Genomic DNA, 16,099 nt, shown 5'->3' with positions numbered 1-16,099 from the left:
TTCCCTACAGATAAATTTTAAAACTTTAAAGGCTCACTCTAAACAAACAAACAAACAAAAAGAAAATAAATCCAAATGAATTCCACTTTTTAAAATACTGTGTACATTTCTATTCAGTAACTTCCCTGAACAATATTATATAAAAATTTAAGAAATTCCGCTTGTTCTTTTAAATTGCATAAGTACTGATAAATTCTTTTATCTTAAAAAAAAATCAAATTTTAAGTAAGCTTCGTCTCACTTACTGTGGAAGCCAGCATGGATCCTCCAAACCAAACTGCATATCGCTGCATGTGGTGTGTAATGACTTGTACATCAATAGGTTTTGGCTATAAGAGACATAGTAAGATCAGTTCAATGGTAAATTCATACAACAATTTCTGTATCATTTAACCTTAGATGTACATACTCAAAAATAAGTAAATAAAACTTTAAAAGATGCGGGGGGAGGGGTACACACGGCAAAACAGAATACAACAAAAAAAAATTAAGCTAATTTTATTATTTTTTAAAAAACACAACCACACTGAAGTGAGGGAAAGGAACTAACCCAGGTAACCTGTGAACACAATATTATGGCTATGTCCTCAGGCTTAAGATAAAAACTAAGCAAACACTGAACTCCAGTTAGTGGATCTATTTCTCACAGTGGTACGGATTAATAATTCTGAAACTACTATATATGTATTCCAGGATTGAGCACAAACAAATGTATTAGAGAAAACAGAAGCTAGGTTTCTCACTGTCAGGGAAGAACATGACAAATATGGAAAGCTAGAAGGCTAGAATGAAACTTATGGTGCTCTGGAACTTGCATTATCAGTATGAATCCATAGTTTTTAATTTATATAAATAGAGCCAACTAGATATAGATGGATATTCACACATATCCTAGCTCTGACTGCCAAGAAGGCCTAGAAGCAGTGACCCCTCAGTAGCAATGAATATACCTAGTGTCCAATTCTTGGTTTCTTTTTTTTTTTAATTGAAGTATAGTTGATTTACAATATTGTGTTAGTTTCAGTTGTACAGCAAAGTGATTCATATATATATTTTTTCAGATTATTTTCCATTAGAGGTTATTATAAGATATTGAATATAGTTCCCCATGCTATACAGTAAATCTTTTTGCTTATCTATTTTATGTATAGCATAAAACTTTGTTTCTTAATAGCGTCCTCCACTAAAAGGAACAAGGGTGCGTTGAAACAAAATGGCTGATTATAAGACTGGAGAAGAGAAAGTACAAGATGAACCTGCAATATCTTGCTGTTCCAGAAAGTAAGGAAGTACCTGAAGAATACTGGGGCCACAACAAAAGGAATAAAAACCACCTTTGAATGACTCCTACTGGCCAAATCTGAGAAAATTTGAGCATCAAAATTAATAATAGTATAATATGTTGATATTATATCACAATGATATTAATGATACAGCATATAGAATAACTGAGAAATCAGGAGTTCACAGATATAACTTAATGAATGAATGAACGAGGTGGAAGGAAATATCTCTTCCTTACAGTAAAATGAGACTATAAAACATAGAAGAAATGACAGAATTTGCAAAATACCATTTGGCCGCTACCACAGTAATAACTATTTTAGGAAAGAAAAATGGATATTAAAACCAGTGGGTGAGAGTTTGATGAAAATCAGGATAGTTACATAGTCTGAAAGTATCTCCCCATAAGATTCTTATTAAATATAAAGGAAAAAATAACTTTATAATAGAGGAACCTGACACTTAACCAGGTGATCAAAGTTAGCATATGGGACAAATCATATCATGTGTCTAGTGATACAGTGCACTAAAAAGAATACAACATCACTTCTGCGGTATTACTGCCAAAAATGCAAAATCTGAAGCTAATCATAACAAAACATCAGACAACCCCAAACTGAGAAAGATTCTGCAAAATAAGTTGCCTGTACTCTTCAAAAATATTAAGGTTGGGCTTCCCTGGTGGCGCAGTGGTTGAGAGTCCGCCTGCCGATGCAGGGGACACGGGCTCGTGCCCTGGTCTGGGAAGATCCCACATGCCGTGGAGCGGCTGGGCCCGTGAGCCATGGCCGTTGAGCCTGTGCATCTGGAGCCTGTGCTCCGCAGAGGGAGAGGCCACAACAGTGAGAGGCCCGCATACCGCAAAAAAAAAAAAAAAAAAAATTAAGGTTATAAAAGATAAAAAACACGAGTACTTTTTCCAGATTAAAGGGAAATGATACCTAATTCAAGCATGTGATCCTGGATTGAATCCTAGACCAGGAAAAAATAAAATAAATGTATTTTTTTCCTTTTTCTATAAAGAACAATAATAGGAGAAATTTGAATCAGGTCTATAACTAGATAAAATATTGTGTATCAAGGTTAATTTTGTTGATAACTGCAATGGTCTATTTTTAGGAAATATACACTAGAATATTTAGGGGTAATGGGCCATCATATCTGCAACTCATTCTCAAATAGTTCAGAAAAAGGTATATGTGTGTTTTTGCACATAGACATATATTTATAAAAACAGAATAATAAAACTAGTATAAAATGCTAAAATTTGGGGAATCTAGGAAAACAATGTATAGGAATCTTCTACTAGATTTTGCCAAGTTTTTTAAAGCATGAAATTATGTCAAAATAAAAAATTTTAAAACTTACATGTCATAAAAAGATCTGGCTTTTTTTGTTTTTAAAAAAAAGCTATTTGGGGCTTCCCTGGTGGCGCAGTGGTTGAGCGTCCGCCTGTCGGTGCAAGGGACACGGGTTCATGCCCCGGTCCGGAAGGATCCCACATGCCGCGGAACAGCTGGGCCCGTGAGCCATGGCCGCTGGGCCTGCGCATCCGGAGCCTGTGCTCCGCAATGGGAGAGGCCACAACAGTGAGAGGCCCGCGTACCGCAAAAAAAAAAAGCTATTTGGCTGCCATTTAAAATTGGATTGACAAGAAATAAAGCCAGATTTAAATACGAATACATAAAGATGTTATGAAGATCTATAAAAATGACTACTGAGTAAAATAAAAGGGAAGGAGGCAGAGTACTCTAGTATACAGGTTTTTCCTGCCTCTCCCGTTGCAGAGCACAGGCTCCGGATGCGCAGGCTCAGCGGCCATGGCTCACGGGCCCAGCCGCTCCACAGCATGTGGGATCCTCTCGGACCGGGGCACGAACCCATGTCCCTTGCATCGGCAGGCGGACTCTCAACCACTGCGCCACCAGGGAAGCCCTCTCATTTCTTATTTAGAAATATACAAGCTTAAAAATATTTTAAACACTTTTACTTTATTGAAATATTGTTTTCAAAAACAGCATTTCTTTTGTCATTTCATGTATCTTTAATGAGTCATTACAAACTAAACAAGTACTTTTTACTGTACTCCAAGGGATAAGTTTAAGATAATCAAAATTTAGGGGCTGAAAACAGTCAGCTGTCATGCAATTTCTCAACAAGCAGCAATACAAGAGTGTTGTAGTTTACGTTTAAGTAATTTTGAGTGACTGCGGTAGTCTCAGATGAAGCCCTCATTCTTGGTAGTTTTCCAAGTTGAATAAAATGTGTTTTACTTAGCAACGTATCCTCTGAATCAATGTTTTGCTTCAATACCCCACATTTAATGAAAATGAAACAAAATTTACTGAAATTCTGTCTTATAAATACATAAAGCAGTCATCTGAGAATTTAAGGCTAATTCTGACCTTTTGCCAGCAAGCCCAAAATTACAGGACACGTAACAGAAAGGTTGTTTTGCTGAACCACCAATTTGATTTCACACTAATGAGGCTGTAGGGGAGAGGCTAGAGCCTGTGAAAGCAGGCTTGATCACACAACAGCCTCTCTCTCTCAACTCTGCTTTGCTGTCCTGCTGTAAAAAGTATTTAAAATTTTGTGGACCCATAAAGAATATTATCGCTGGAATATGCAAGGAATCTACTATATATAAATTATCTGTTTGAGACAGATATCAAAAAAATCTCTCTCGTGGCTATAACCAAGAATATTTTCCAGAAATGTAGGTAATATCCTAGAGGAATGGAATGACCGAGAATATCATGAATATGAATCTGTAAAATTAACCACTTTCCATTAGAATACCTCAGGTTCCTCTTATCTTTCTAAATAAAAGAAAGTTGGCAGACATTTTGCATTCCCAATATAATAATCAAGGCACCCTCAACCCTCCCACCAATAACTGAGAAAACCAACCTTCAATCTACCACCACTCAATTCCTCACTTAATTTCAGCCTGGCATCTACAGTTCTTTTCAAATCTCTTTGCAAGCGACGTCCGAAGTCCCTGAACATGGTTGAACCTCCAGAGAGGACAATATTCTGTATTAGTGGACAAAATAAATAAATAAATACAACTTTTATGTAAGAGAAAGAAGAAAAAATTTTAAAGATACAAGAAACGGTACTAAAATCCTATTATACCCCTTTGAAGAGAGGTGTTTTTAAATTTACATTCACCAACAGAGAAAACAAAGAAGTTTTTAAAAAGTATGACCTAGAATAACAATTTTGCTGTAAATACTGACCTTGTAGAGAGGACGTCTGACATCAATAGGACAATTCTGAATTACTTCATCTACAACTTCTGAGATAGGCTGAGTAAAGTCTGGATTAGCAAACTGAAAAGTAAATTGGACATATGACAGAGATTAGACCACTACTTAAATATCACAATAAAAAATTAAGAAAGCTTTCAGTTCAAAAATAAAAGGACTTCTAAAAACCATAAATTCTGGTCTCTGATTCAAATTAAAGACACTGAAATCAGAGATTTCAGAAGAAATCAAATTAAAATAATGATCATATATACCATTTCATAACCACCAAAATAGCAAACATGTAAAGCCAAACATACTATGAGCTGACAAAAATCTGTGCAACACTTTACAATGCTGATGAGAATATACATTGATATAAACACTCTGGAGAACAATTTGGCAACATCTAATAAAATTTAAAATGTACCACTACTAACTCCACTTCTTATAACAAACCCCAAAGAAACTCCCACACATGTGCTATTACATAAAGGCATAAAATTATAGGAGCTTTGCTTCTAAGAGTAAAAACAACCCAGAAGTCCACCAGCAGGGTATGAAATAAATAAAATGCGGTGCCATCAATCCTCATTATTCATGGATTTGGTTATCTGCAAATTTGCCTACTCGCTAAAGTTATTTGTAACCCTGAAATCTGTATCTGCGGTGCTTTCACATGGACATGCGCATATGCAGAGCTGCGAAAACTGGAGCTGACATTCACATTCACAGCTCAGGTGGAACAAGGCAACGCTCTGCCTTCTTGTTTCAGCTTTTATACTACAAATAAGTCTCCTTTTCATGATCTCTTAGTGCCACAGTTTTCCCATTTTTGTCGGTGATTTTGCTGTTTAAAAATGACCCCCAAGGATAGTGTGAAGTACTGTCTGCTGCTCCTAAAGCACAACAAGGCCGTGATGTGCCTTATGGAGAAAATACAGTGTTAGATAAGTTTCATTTAGGCACGAATTATATAGTGCTGTTGACCCTGAGCTCAATGTTAATAAATCAATAATATCTATTTTAAAATGTGTCTTTAAACAGAAACACACATAAAACAAGGTTACGTGTTTCAGTGACAAAAATGTTGTAGCCTGAGCCTCACAGGACCCTAACTCTGCATTTCCCTTAGGAGCAGTGGCTCAGCATTCACTAATTCAGTGTTTACAGCAACTTTATATAACATCTACTGTGAATAACAAGAATGAACTGTATTATTCACAGGATGATATACTCATAGTCAAAATAAACAATTTCCAAATAGTGACACGCATTTTTTAAAACCTGAATGATTCCATATATGCAAAGTTTTTAAAATATATTTTCTTATGGATACATGTACATTTAAAAACATAGACTGGAAACACACTAAATTCATGACCGTGATTACCTCAGGAGGAAGAAAGGATGAAAAGGAAGCAGAGAAACGAAAGGGTCTGAGGAAGGTATTCTTTCTGTAGTTAATTTCACTTAAAAATATATGAAAAATGTTAAAATACTGGTTATGTGTTTATTTGGGGTGGTTAAGTACATGTGCGTTATACAATACACTTTTCAGAATATTTTTTTAACAGACTGGTTAGATGGGTAGGCTTGAGATGGAAAGTTGTTTGATAATTTAAACTATTACAGAAATGGAATGAGGTTAAAGATAATAAATAATTTTAAATTTAATTTTTATATATAACAAAGAGGTCTGATACAAGGAGAAACAATATTAAGGAAAGCTTCCGTTTTACCCATCATTTATTTTTATATGCATGCCTATAGCCCTCCTACAGCAGGCTGTATATTTCCTGAGAGGAACCACAAAAAAGAAAAACATAAAGAAGTTTTCAAATGCTGGATCTCAGAATTTAACTTGTATTCTGAAACAAAGATCTCATTTTACCAAAATTTTTCAAAAATATGTGTAAGTTGCCATGTCATTAAAATTGGAAAGGAAATGCTAGAAGGAATTTTTCCTAGATTAAAATAAAAGGTCAGAATCTAGCTCTAATTTGTCAAAAATAAATGTGTACTTTATTAAAATGAATACAATATAAAATATTGTCTAGCAAATGAGCTGCCAACAACCTCTCTTGGCCTCTCACTTTTAGAATTAGGTTGTCCTAATGGGAGAGACAACATTCCTTTGTTCATTAAACTGATTCCATAACTTGACTGCTAATTATCAGGCATGAGTCAAGTTTTTACAATTTTTTTAATTAGTTTTAAGTTATTTAGAGGGTGGGCACGCAATGGAGAGATTTAATGTTACCTGAGTAATGAAGCATAATGACAGAAAATATTTTAATTTACATAAAGTAAAATACCACTAACAAAGGTTCTACTGACCTCTACTACCACAGTAAGAGAAAAGAAACTGGCAGTCAAAATCTGATTTTCTGAAACATGCTGATGAGTGTTAAGAAACCCTAACAGGGATATACAGTGGGTATAAAAATGTGGCTCATACTGAGTCTCAAGAACCCAACCTACAGAAGGGAATGTTTTATCTGTCAGAGGTAGTCTGTATTGTATTCTGTGGAAAAATGGGAAAATATAGCTCAACTTGGCTGCCTTCCTATGCCATTTATAGGCAAGCTCAGGTTACAGGCAGGGACTGGCTTAGCTGATGGTTAACTGGAATGAGCAGAACTGGAATCCTGAAAATGTTATCTTATCAACTTGCTGATATAAAACTTTCAAATTCTCTGCATGGTTCTTTGTTAGCCATTTCTTCAGTATTTACCTAAAACAATAATGTATACACACACACATGCACATGAGATTAACCTTCCTGTAATTATTTTTCTACCTTTAAGACAGTTTGTTTGCTATACCATGAGCAAGCAAAAGGCAGGGATAAGGCCATTCATTCCTGTGCTATGTACCTGTATGCCCTCCTCACAGTAATTTTTAATCAGGAATATACAAAAGAAAATATTTATAAACCTTTAAGTATTCACATACCCTGGGATCTACCCACAGAATTCCTGATTTAGGAAGAAATGGAGTCTGATTTGAAAATATCTTTTTTTTTTTTTTTTTTTTTTTTTTATACAATTTTAAGGGAAAAAAAGTAAAATGTAATATTAGACTTTTTTTTTTTTTTTTCTTGCGTTATGCGGGCCTCTCACTGTCGTGGCCTCTCCCATTTGCGGAGCACAGGCTCCGGACGCGCAGGCTCAGTGGCCATGGCTCACGGGCCCAGCCGCTCCGCGGCATGTGGGATCTTCCCGAAACGGGGCACGAACCCGCGTCTCCTGCATCGGCAGGCGGACTCTCAAGCACTGCGCCACCAGGGAAGCCCTGAAAATATCTTTTGAAAAAGCTCACGGACTACTGTGCTGCAGAACCCCAGGTGAGAACGAGTAGAATAATATACAGTAGAGAAGCAAGCAATGAATATTTCTTAAATAAATTTAGAAAAAAAGAATAAATTAACAATAAAGTGTTGGAGATTTATTCGATACTTTAATACTAATAGGCTCAACTTAGGGTCCCTATTAATATCTTTAGGACTTTTCTTTCACTTGCAGCAAAAGGATTAGTCTTGCCTAACTGCTCCTTGATCAGGTCTTAGTATTACTGCAAGTAGCTATCAAGGAAGAAATATCTTTTTTCTCTTCTGAAAAATTTATAGGGAATGTACCTAACTAAAGCACAGCAGCCCAAAGAGGTTTGTCAAAAAAATTTTAATTTCCTTTTTTAAAAAAAATGAAGTGCTAAATCCATTCCTTCTAAAAACAGTTCTTTCTACTATTTATGATAAATTTAGCAGTTCAATAATAAATATCCCCTTATTCTTCCACACATTTTATCTTCAGTGTTCAATCAAGCTCAAATGCCCACACTTTCATCTAATCAAAACAAAACCAAACCAAAAACTGAGCAAATCCTTCAAATGACAGAAATGTCTAAAATTACAGAAGAATCTTAAAATTAACTTGGGAAGTGACACAGTTCATACGATACAAAAAACAGGTCTATTCTTGGAAAATGTGGTGAACTGAACACACACATATCTAATTTTGCTCTTTGTCTATTAAAAGCACCAATACAGAGAATTTTTTTAGGCATAATCCCCAAAGTATGGAGAGAACAGAACAGGAAGAAACAGCAACAATATTTGGTAAAACAGAATCTGCAAAGCAGATGGATAAGACCACGCACTCCCCCTAAAACACTTAATAAGTCATCAGTAGGAAAAGCCACGAATCAAGCTGTCTCACAAATCCCCCAAAGAACTAGCTGTACCTGCCAGCGCTGAAATTAAGTTAGAAGGAGGGCAGGGAGGAAGGCTGGCAGAAAGCCTCTCTGAGGAGCAGTTAAAGCCCCAGATCCCCTCCAAAGAAGTCTATCAAATGCCTCCTCATCATCCAAGGAGAAAACTGGTTAGCCTATACTCTCAACAGAATAAAGCAGAGTGCCAGGACTCTTTACACACAACTGAAAGGAATGAAAGCAGCAGGATTTTAAGTGAAGGTATTCATGCAGCCTACTGCTAACACATAAATACCAACCCTCTTCCTCAGTTTGGCTGCCAACCTTTACTCTCTAGGCAGGAGTCTTCTCTGGGAACTGGATTACCCGAAATGATCTGAAGAAACACACATAGGGCTATCCTCCAAAGAAAAAGCCATAGTCAACAAGTCTTACTCACAAAGCTTAGATTTCCAACAGGCTGAGCATCCCCCTTCTAAATGAGTGATGCCCTGGAGTCTCTAGCATGTAAAATATAGGTAGCAAAACAAAGAGAAAGGCAACTTGGAAGAAAGCAGAAAGAAGAAAACTTAAAAAAACAAAAACAAAAACAAAAAAACAACCTCTGACTAGTATCCTCAGAGAGCCAAAAGATATGCAACCATGAAACAAGTACACGGTAGCATAAAAAAGGAGTATCAAAAGCAGAGGTAGGGGAAGTTCTTGAAAATTAAGTATGTTACCAGAAATAAAAAATTCAATAGAGGGTTCAGAAGGCAAAGTTGGAGAAATCATCTAGAGATCAGAACAAAAGCACAAAGAGCAACGAGAGAAATAGCACAGCAGAATGCTAAGGAACAAAGCAAAGATCTACAAGTATCTATCTGGAGAGGGAAAAAAAAGGTCCTATACAAGGTTTAGAAATCAGAGCAGTTTTTCACTTCAAGTTATAATGGAAAGCAATCAAGCAGTAGCTTCAAAATGCTGAAGGAAAATAATTTCCAATCTAGAATTCTACAGCCAAACTACCAAACAAGTGTGAAGATACAATGAATACATTTTCAGACATGCAAGGTCTTAAAGTTTTCATTTCCCATGTACCCTTTTTATCAGGAACTCTACTGGCAGATTACCTCCACCAAAATAAAGAAGTAGACAGTAAGAAAGGGAAAGACACAGGACAGAGGAAAGAGGGATCTAACTCTAACACAAGAGAGAGGCAAAGGGAATCCCCAGAATGATGGTGAACTCTCTATCAGGTGCAGAAGGAAACAAGTTCAGATTGGGACATATCAGATGCTCTGGAAAATTAAACTGATGAAAAAACCCTATGGTATGCTGAAAAGACAGATTCAAAGTGAATTAATGACAATTATTTTAAAACTAAGTGGATAACTTAGTAATGACTCTGTGGGAAGACAAAATACTAGACAGGAAAATATTTCATGGTAAACTACATGGCTCACATCTAAATAAAATTTGTGTTCACCAACATATAAGAACTGGATTTTTACCTAACTGAAGTTACAATCTAACTATTGGGACAAAAGATTATGAAAAGGTACTGTTTGTGGTGGAGACAAAGGGAGAAAAGAAAAGGCAATCCTCCTCTTCCATAGCTAGAAGTTGACAGAAAAATATCTAAAACTGAAAAAACTTGAAGTTGCAATATAACCAAAGCTATTTGCAGCTACGGATGCAATCACCAAAAGAATCAACTAATAAGAGTATACCTCTAGAAAAAAATTGGGGAAATAAATACAGGGCACTCCTACTTTTTGCTAGAATTTAAACAACTAGGACTTTTAAACAATGTGCATATACATAACTAATTTTTGTTTAACTTTATAAAAGAGAAGAGAAAACAGATTTCTCATAGAAGAAATTTCAAAGAGAAAAAAGCTATGGAGACGAAAAGATGTCTCAAAGGTTTAAAAAACAATGAAGAAAACTTCGTGTATCAAACAATAAAGATTACTTAAATTAACAAAAAAAATTACATATGAAACCTTAAACAGCAAGATATATTTTCATCCAGACAACTATCCCTTTTCCAAGCAACATGACACAACCAAAACACATTTTATTTACATATCTAATGTTTCAAGGTTTTTAAGACAGTCAAGATGTTAGCTAAAGATATCTGTAAAGAGTATTTCACTCAAACGCTTCTTCTTTTGAAACCCAGGGTATCTCCTATCTTCCATGCTATTATCTATCTTGTGGATCCCATTCATCTAAGACTCTGGTTCAGAATCCTCCATAATACTCTAATTCCTGCCCTCAACTTAGGGTTTTAACATCTCTCTCCAACATTTCAACTTCAAAACAACTGATGTTCCTTAACTCAAGTGACCTTAAATCCACTTCTACTTCAGCCACTCACATATACATGGCCCCACTGGAAAATCTGCCCTGATTTCCAGCTACATGTGGTTCTCTCTCTCCATCCTCTGGAATCCCCAATACAATGACAGAGGGAAAGTACAAAGAAACTTAAATGCTCAAGGATGAAAAAAGGAGATAAGGAAACAATAAAATAATCCAACCCTGTTTGGAAGACAGAAAAGGGACTTTACATCCTAAGTGTTTCCAGAGCACCCTGTAGCACCTTCAAAATTGCCAGAAATTGAAGGTATAAGAAACTACATAAGGAAAGAAATTATTACAGAGGACCAACAAGGGCCTACTATATAGCACAGGGAACTACTCAATATTTTGTAATAACCTATAAGGGAAAAGAATCTGAAAAAAGAATATATATATACATATATATACATATATATATGTGTATATGTATATATATGTATATATATATAACTGAATCACTGTGCTGTACACTTAAAACTAACACGATATTGTAAATCAGCTATACTTCAACTAAAAAAAAATACTAGGTGGAAAATAAAGAAATTGTCAAAATTCTCTACGTGGAATAGTGACACCCCCAGGTTCCTTTCCAGATCTGGTATAACCAGGTAGTTAACTACAATGTCCATGAATAAATGAAAGAAAGAATATACGAACAAACAAAATGACACAAATGAAGAAATGAGGCAAAAATTTAGGAAAAACTAAATTTTAAGAGAAAAAAAATCACATTACATTACTGCCTCAAAAACAAACAACATTCACAGTATGATATTATAAATACTGTCATACTATTGATTTAACATAACAGCCAATAACATAACGTAATAGACAGGCTAAGAGAAAAGAGGTTCTAGAAACAAAATCAACTAAAAGGAAGTTAGTAGATAAACTGCTTACATTGATATATCAAGAAACAGCAGTATAAGCACTGTATTTTGAAATCTGGAAGTAATTACCAAGAGTAATGGCTACGTAAGAACTAGTGGCTGCTCTGCACATCACTGTCAGTGTTATCTGACTTTTAAAACCATGCGCACCTATCCTTTTCAATTTAAAGAACTGCAAAGCAAATGTGCTGTCTAAAATCTGAAAACTCCTGTACACTTGTCTGACAACAGTGCCCTATCCTTCTGGCGCTCACTCCTTTGCTCCCCGTTTCCAACTATATGACAATTCATCATGACCTCCAACCCTTGCCGGTATCCCTCACTATCTCTAAGTAATTCAGCCTTCCGGATTCCCTCTCTTCTCTGAGCTGCACCACTTTAACCTCTGCCTTGGCAAAGCCCTTTGCTCCTTTCCCAAAACTGCCTGGTGGGGTGGGGCAGGGGGCGGGGACGACACCATTCTATAACTACAAGCTCTGAGTATCTAATTTCAGTGGTGCCCCACGACTAGTAATACAGTCACCTTCTCAATTCTCCTCAAGAGTGATTCCAAGTCACTATTCTCTCCCAGCCCTCAACCTTCTGTCTGATCCCTTCTCCAACACAAGAGCCTGATTCCAGTTCATGAAAAATAATTAAAGCTATGAACTATGATGATAAACTTCTTCAGCTATCTGCCTGCTCCTCTAACCCTTTCCAGCTCCACATTTTCCTGCACCCATACTTAACCCCTTACCTGTCCCTGGAGTAACCCCTCTTAAAAATAAAACTAACCTCAGCCTTCTTACAACTGACTTCTTACCAGTTCCCTGTAGCCACTAAGCTTTTCTTTTATAGCCGCCTCTCACGATGCCCAAAACTGACAATTCCCAGACCTTTACCTCTCACTGATGCGACACACTGCCTCTATCACACCATTCCATTGAAACTGCTCCTCTAGGATCACCACTAATCTGGACGCTAAAAACCCATGGGTATTTCTCAAATTTCCTCTATCACCTCACTGTACCAACTGGCACTATTTAACCTCCTCCCTCCCTGAAACATTCACTTCTCTCAATGTCAGCACCACAATCCCTTGGCTTGTCTCCTTCCTTTCTGTATGTTTCAGTATCCTCTGCAGGCTCCTCTTACTCTGCCTGTCTATGAAGTGTCAGGGTGCACTAAGGCCCCATCCTTCCCACTCCACATTCTCTGCCTGGCCAGTCTCCTCCTTTGCACCATATATGGTGATGACTTGACATCTATCCTCACTCCAGGACGCATGCCCCAGTTCAAAACCCTCAGAACCCAAGGGTTCATTTTCAAACTTTTTTAAAGATGCATAGTAAACTCACCTCTTTCTACCTTATGTATCTTATCCTTCCGTTTTCCTAACTTCAGTGATGGCAAAACATTGAGTTGCTCAAATTACAAACCTGGGAATCATCACAGATTCTTCATATTCTTACTCCCCTCACATCTAAGCAATCGGTAAATCATGTCGATTCTATTCTCTCTCACCTCCTCTCACTTTCTCATTGACCTACTGACTTTTTTTCATCTGGGAAACTGCAATAAACTCACCTGTTTCCAACACAATTCATTCCATTCCTATCTATCCAACCCAGTGCAACCAGAGTGACCTTTCCCATACCATATATAAATCTGTGTCATTTCCATGCTGAACATTTCTGCACAAGCACAGAATCCAGTAAACTCCTTTGCATTTTAGTCTCTCATTAACACCTATCTGGATCCATCTTCTACCACTCTCTTCCTTTGTACTTTATTATCTAGCTCTCTTACACCCCAGACCTGTACCAAGCTTTTATATATATATAGTTCTCTGCCAGAAATGTACTCCCCTAAAGTACCTGCCTGAGAAATACCCATTCATCCTTTCTCAGTTCAACTGTTATCTCCTCTAATAAGTTTCCCTGCTTCTCCCAGGCAGACTTAGATGCTTTCTTCCCATGCCCTCACCAGATACATGCATTCATTAAGCAACTATACCATTTTTTAGATATTCATCTCTCATTCTTTCAGCTTGATTAGAGCAAGATAAATAATTTTTCATCTTAAATACACAATGCTTCAACTGAGATCATGAAAACTGTATTCACTTACCACTTGCTGACTGAGTAAACAATATTAAACTATTCTTACTGCTGAATAAGCAGAATAGGCATTTAATGTTACTAATTCTAATACAAAAAGTTCTTATACTAACTTACTAGAAGAATTTTTCATTATTAAAAGCTCATATTTTATTAATTTAATATAGCCTGTATGTTGCTAACACTTCATAAAGAGAGAAGACTATTTTGCTAATAGTTAAATATTTTGTTATGATAGTCAACTGAGGGTTCTTTGTATAATGGTTATTTTATATGGGAGGAGGAGGAGAGAGTTCTAGAACATCTCCTAAAATATTTTATTTAAATGACCATGAATTTAAGGGCTCCCCACCCTCCATGACCCCAAGTAAGCCACAAATATTAGATAAAAGTTTCATTTTTCTAAATGTATGAAATATAGTAACTGTTTACCCAGTTTTAACACAAAGGCAATTTTTTTCTTGAAAAATATGACTCACTATAGTATTTTAGTATACAAAAGAAAGTTCCTGAGATTAACTCCTCTGATATAGTTGACTGATATTTTCTGCTGAATATTTCAAAACAATTCCATCTAAAAAAAAACTTACCTCTGGATGAAAAAATATTTCAGGTCCCAAGAATCTCTCATATCCAACATCAATGGAAAATTCTTTCTTTGAGATAGCATTGATTCCAGTATACTGTTTAATCCACTTTGATCCATCTGTATCATACTTGTTAAATTCTTTTACTAAATCTGGGCAGACATAACTATAGCGCTCCTAGAAAAAGAAATGAGTAATTTTTTCCTCTTGCTTTAGGAAAAGCAAAACAGAATGGCATATTTTCAGTAAACTAAAATCAAATGAAAAAACATCTTCAGAAAATAAAATTAGCAAATTTAGCTGAAGAAAATTTTATGTTAGGATGTTATCATATGTGTAGTAAAAATAAACAACTCATCTCCTATACATAACTGAAGGTTTCACAAATGAAGAGAATAAGACTTTAAAGAGCCAATTTCTAATATTTCAGTACTATTTCATGAAAGTACTCATTAATGTTGTCCAAATTTTTACGCTGTTTCAACAATTAAAGGAGTTCATATTTTAGAAAAAAGAAAACATAAAATACACAAAGAACTGGAGGATAAATAGTTGATATAACCACACAAATTAATATAGTAAGAGGTACAAGTTATTAGGTATAAAATAAGCTTCAAGGATATATTGTATGACATGGGGAATACAGTCAATATTTTAAATGAAATACAACCTTTAAAAATTGTGAATCACTGTATTGTACACCTATAACTTATATAATATTATACAGGAACTAAACTTCAGTTAAAAAAATTATTATTTCTTTTTTTTTTTACATATATAGTTCTTTAATACCTATCTGGAACAAAAGATTATGGGCTAAGTGAGCAAAAGAAAAAAAAACTGAAAATATAAACTATTCTTTTTTACTATATCACCTGCAAGGCTGAATCACTGCATATTTGGATATACATCCTCAGTAAAAGTTTTCATCAAAAATGCAGTTCAAACATGTTATAACTTTCCATCTGCAATTTGTGGACTCCTGATTGCCAGTTTATTTCTTTTTTTTTTTTTGAAGAAAAACACACATTTCACATATTTGTATATATCAATGATTCTATCCAAGATAGGTACAAATATTATTACTGATAATCAACACACATAATGGGAAAGAATACTGGAAAACAGAAGATAATTTGAATATGTCATATTAGGTCTTCTTTCTCCAAATCTTGGAAGTAGGAATTACATGGAAATGATGATCCTTAAAAGACATTAAGACTGAGCACTAGTATGCTCTAGGACAAATCATTGGTGTTTTTGTTAATTTTTAAACTCCAGAGATTTCCCAAAGATGCTGAAACAGTAGTGTTCATATTAATTTTTTGCATATTTAATTTTGATGCCACCTACCTGAGGTGACTTTTTGCAATCATTTACAAATTCCTTTACTACCTAGGAAGTAGTAAATTCATTTTCATTCC

At 35.5% G+C, this 16,099-nt stretch overlaps 1 protein-coding gene across 3 annotated transcripts in view; it reads right to left on the bottom strand.

The window, feature by feature from the left end:
• The window catches only part of ACTR3 (actin related protein 3), a 57,282-nt gene that overhangs the window by 2,977 nt on the left and 38,206 nt on the right, over positions 1 to 16,099 (bottom strand). For all 3 annotated transcript variants that reach the window (XM_007465894.1, XM_007465896.1, XM_007465895.1), the window contains 4 exons: positions 14,679 to 14,852; positions 4,530 to 4,622; positions 4,198 to 4,323; positions 246 to 329 (listed from right to left, as the gene is read on the bottom strand). In XM_007465894.1, the coding sequence (XP_007465956.1) occupies positions 246 to 329; positions 4,198 to 4,323; positions 4,530 to 4,622; positions 14,679 to 14,852 (477 nt within the window). The remainder of the gene's footprint in view (positions 1 to 245; positions 330 to 4,197; positions 4,324 to 4,529; positions 4,623 to 14,678; positions 14,853 to 16,099) is intronic.

Source organism: Lipotes vexillifer, unplaced genomic scaffold (genome assembly GCF_000442215.2).
Source record: "Lipotes vexillifer unplaced genomic scaffold, Lipotes_vexillifer_v1.1 scaffold535, whole genome shotgun sequence".
NCBI lineage: Eukaryota > Metazoa > Chordata > Mammalia > Artiodactyla > Lipotidae > Lipotes > Lipotes vexillifer.
This window is presented reverse-complemented; position numbering and strand designations above follow the sequence as displayed.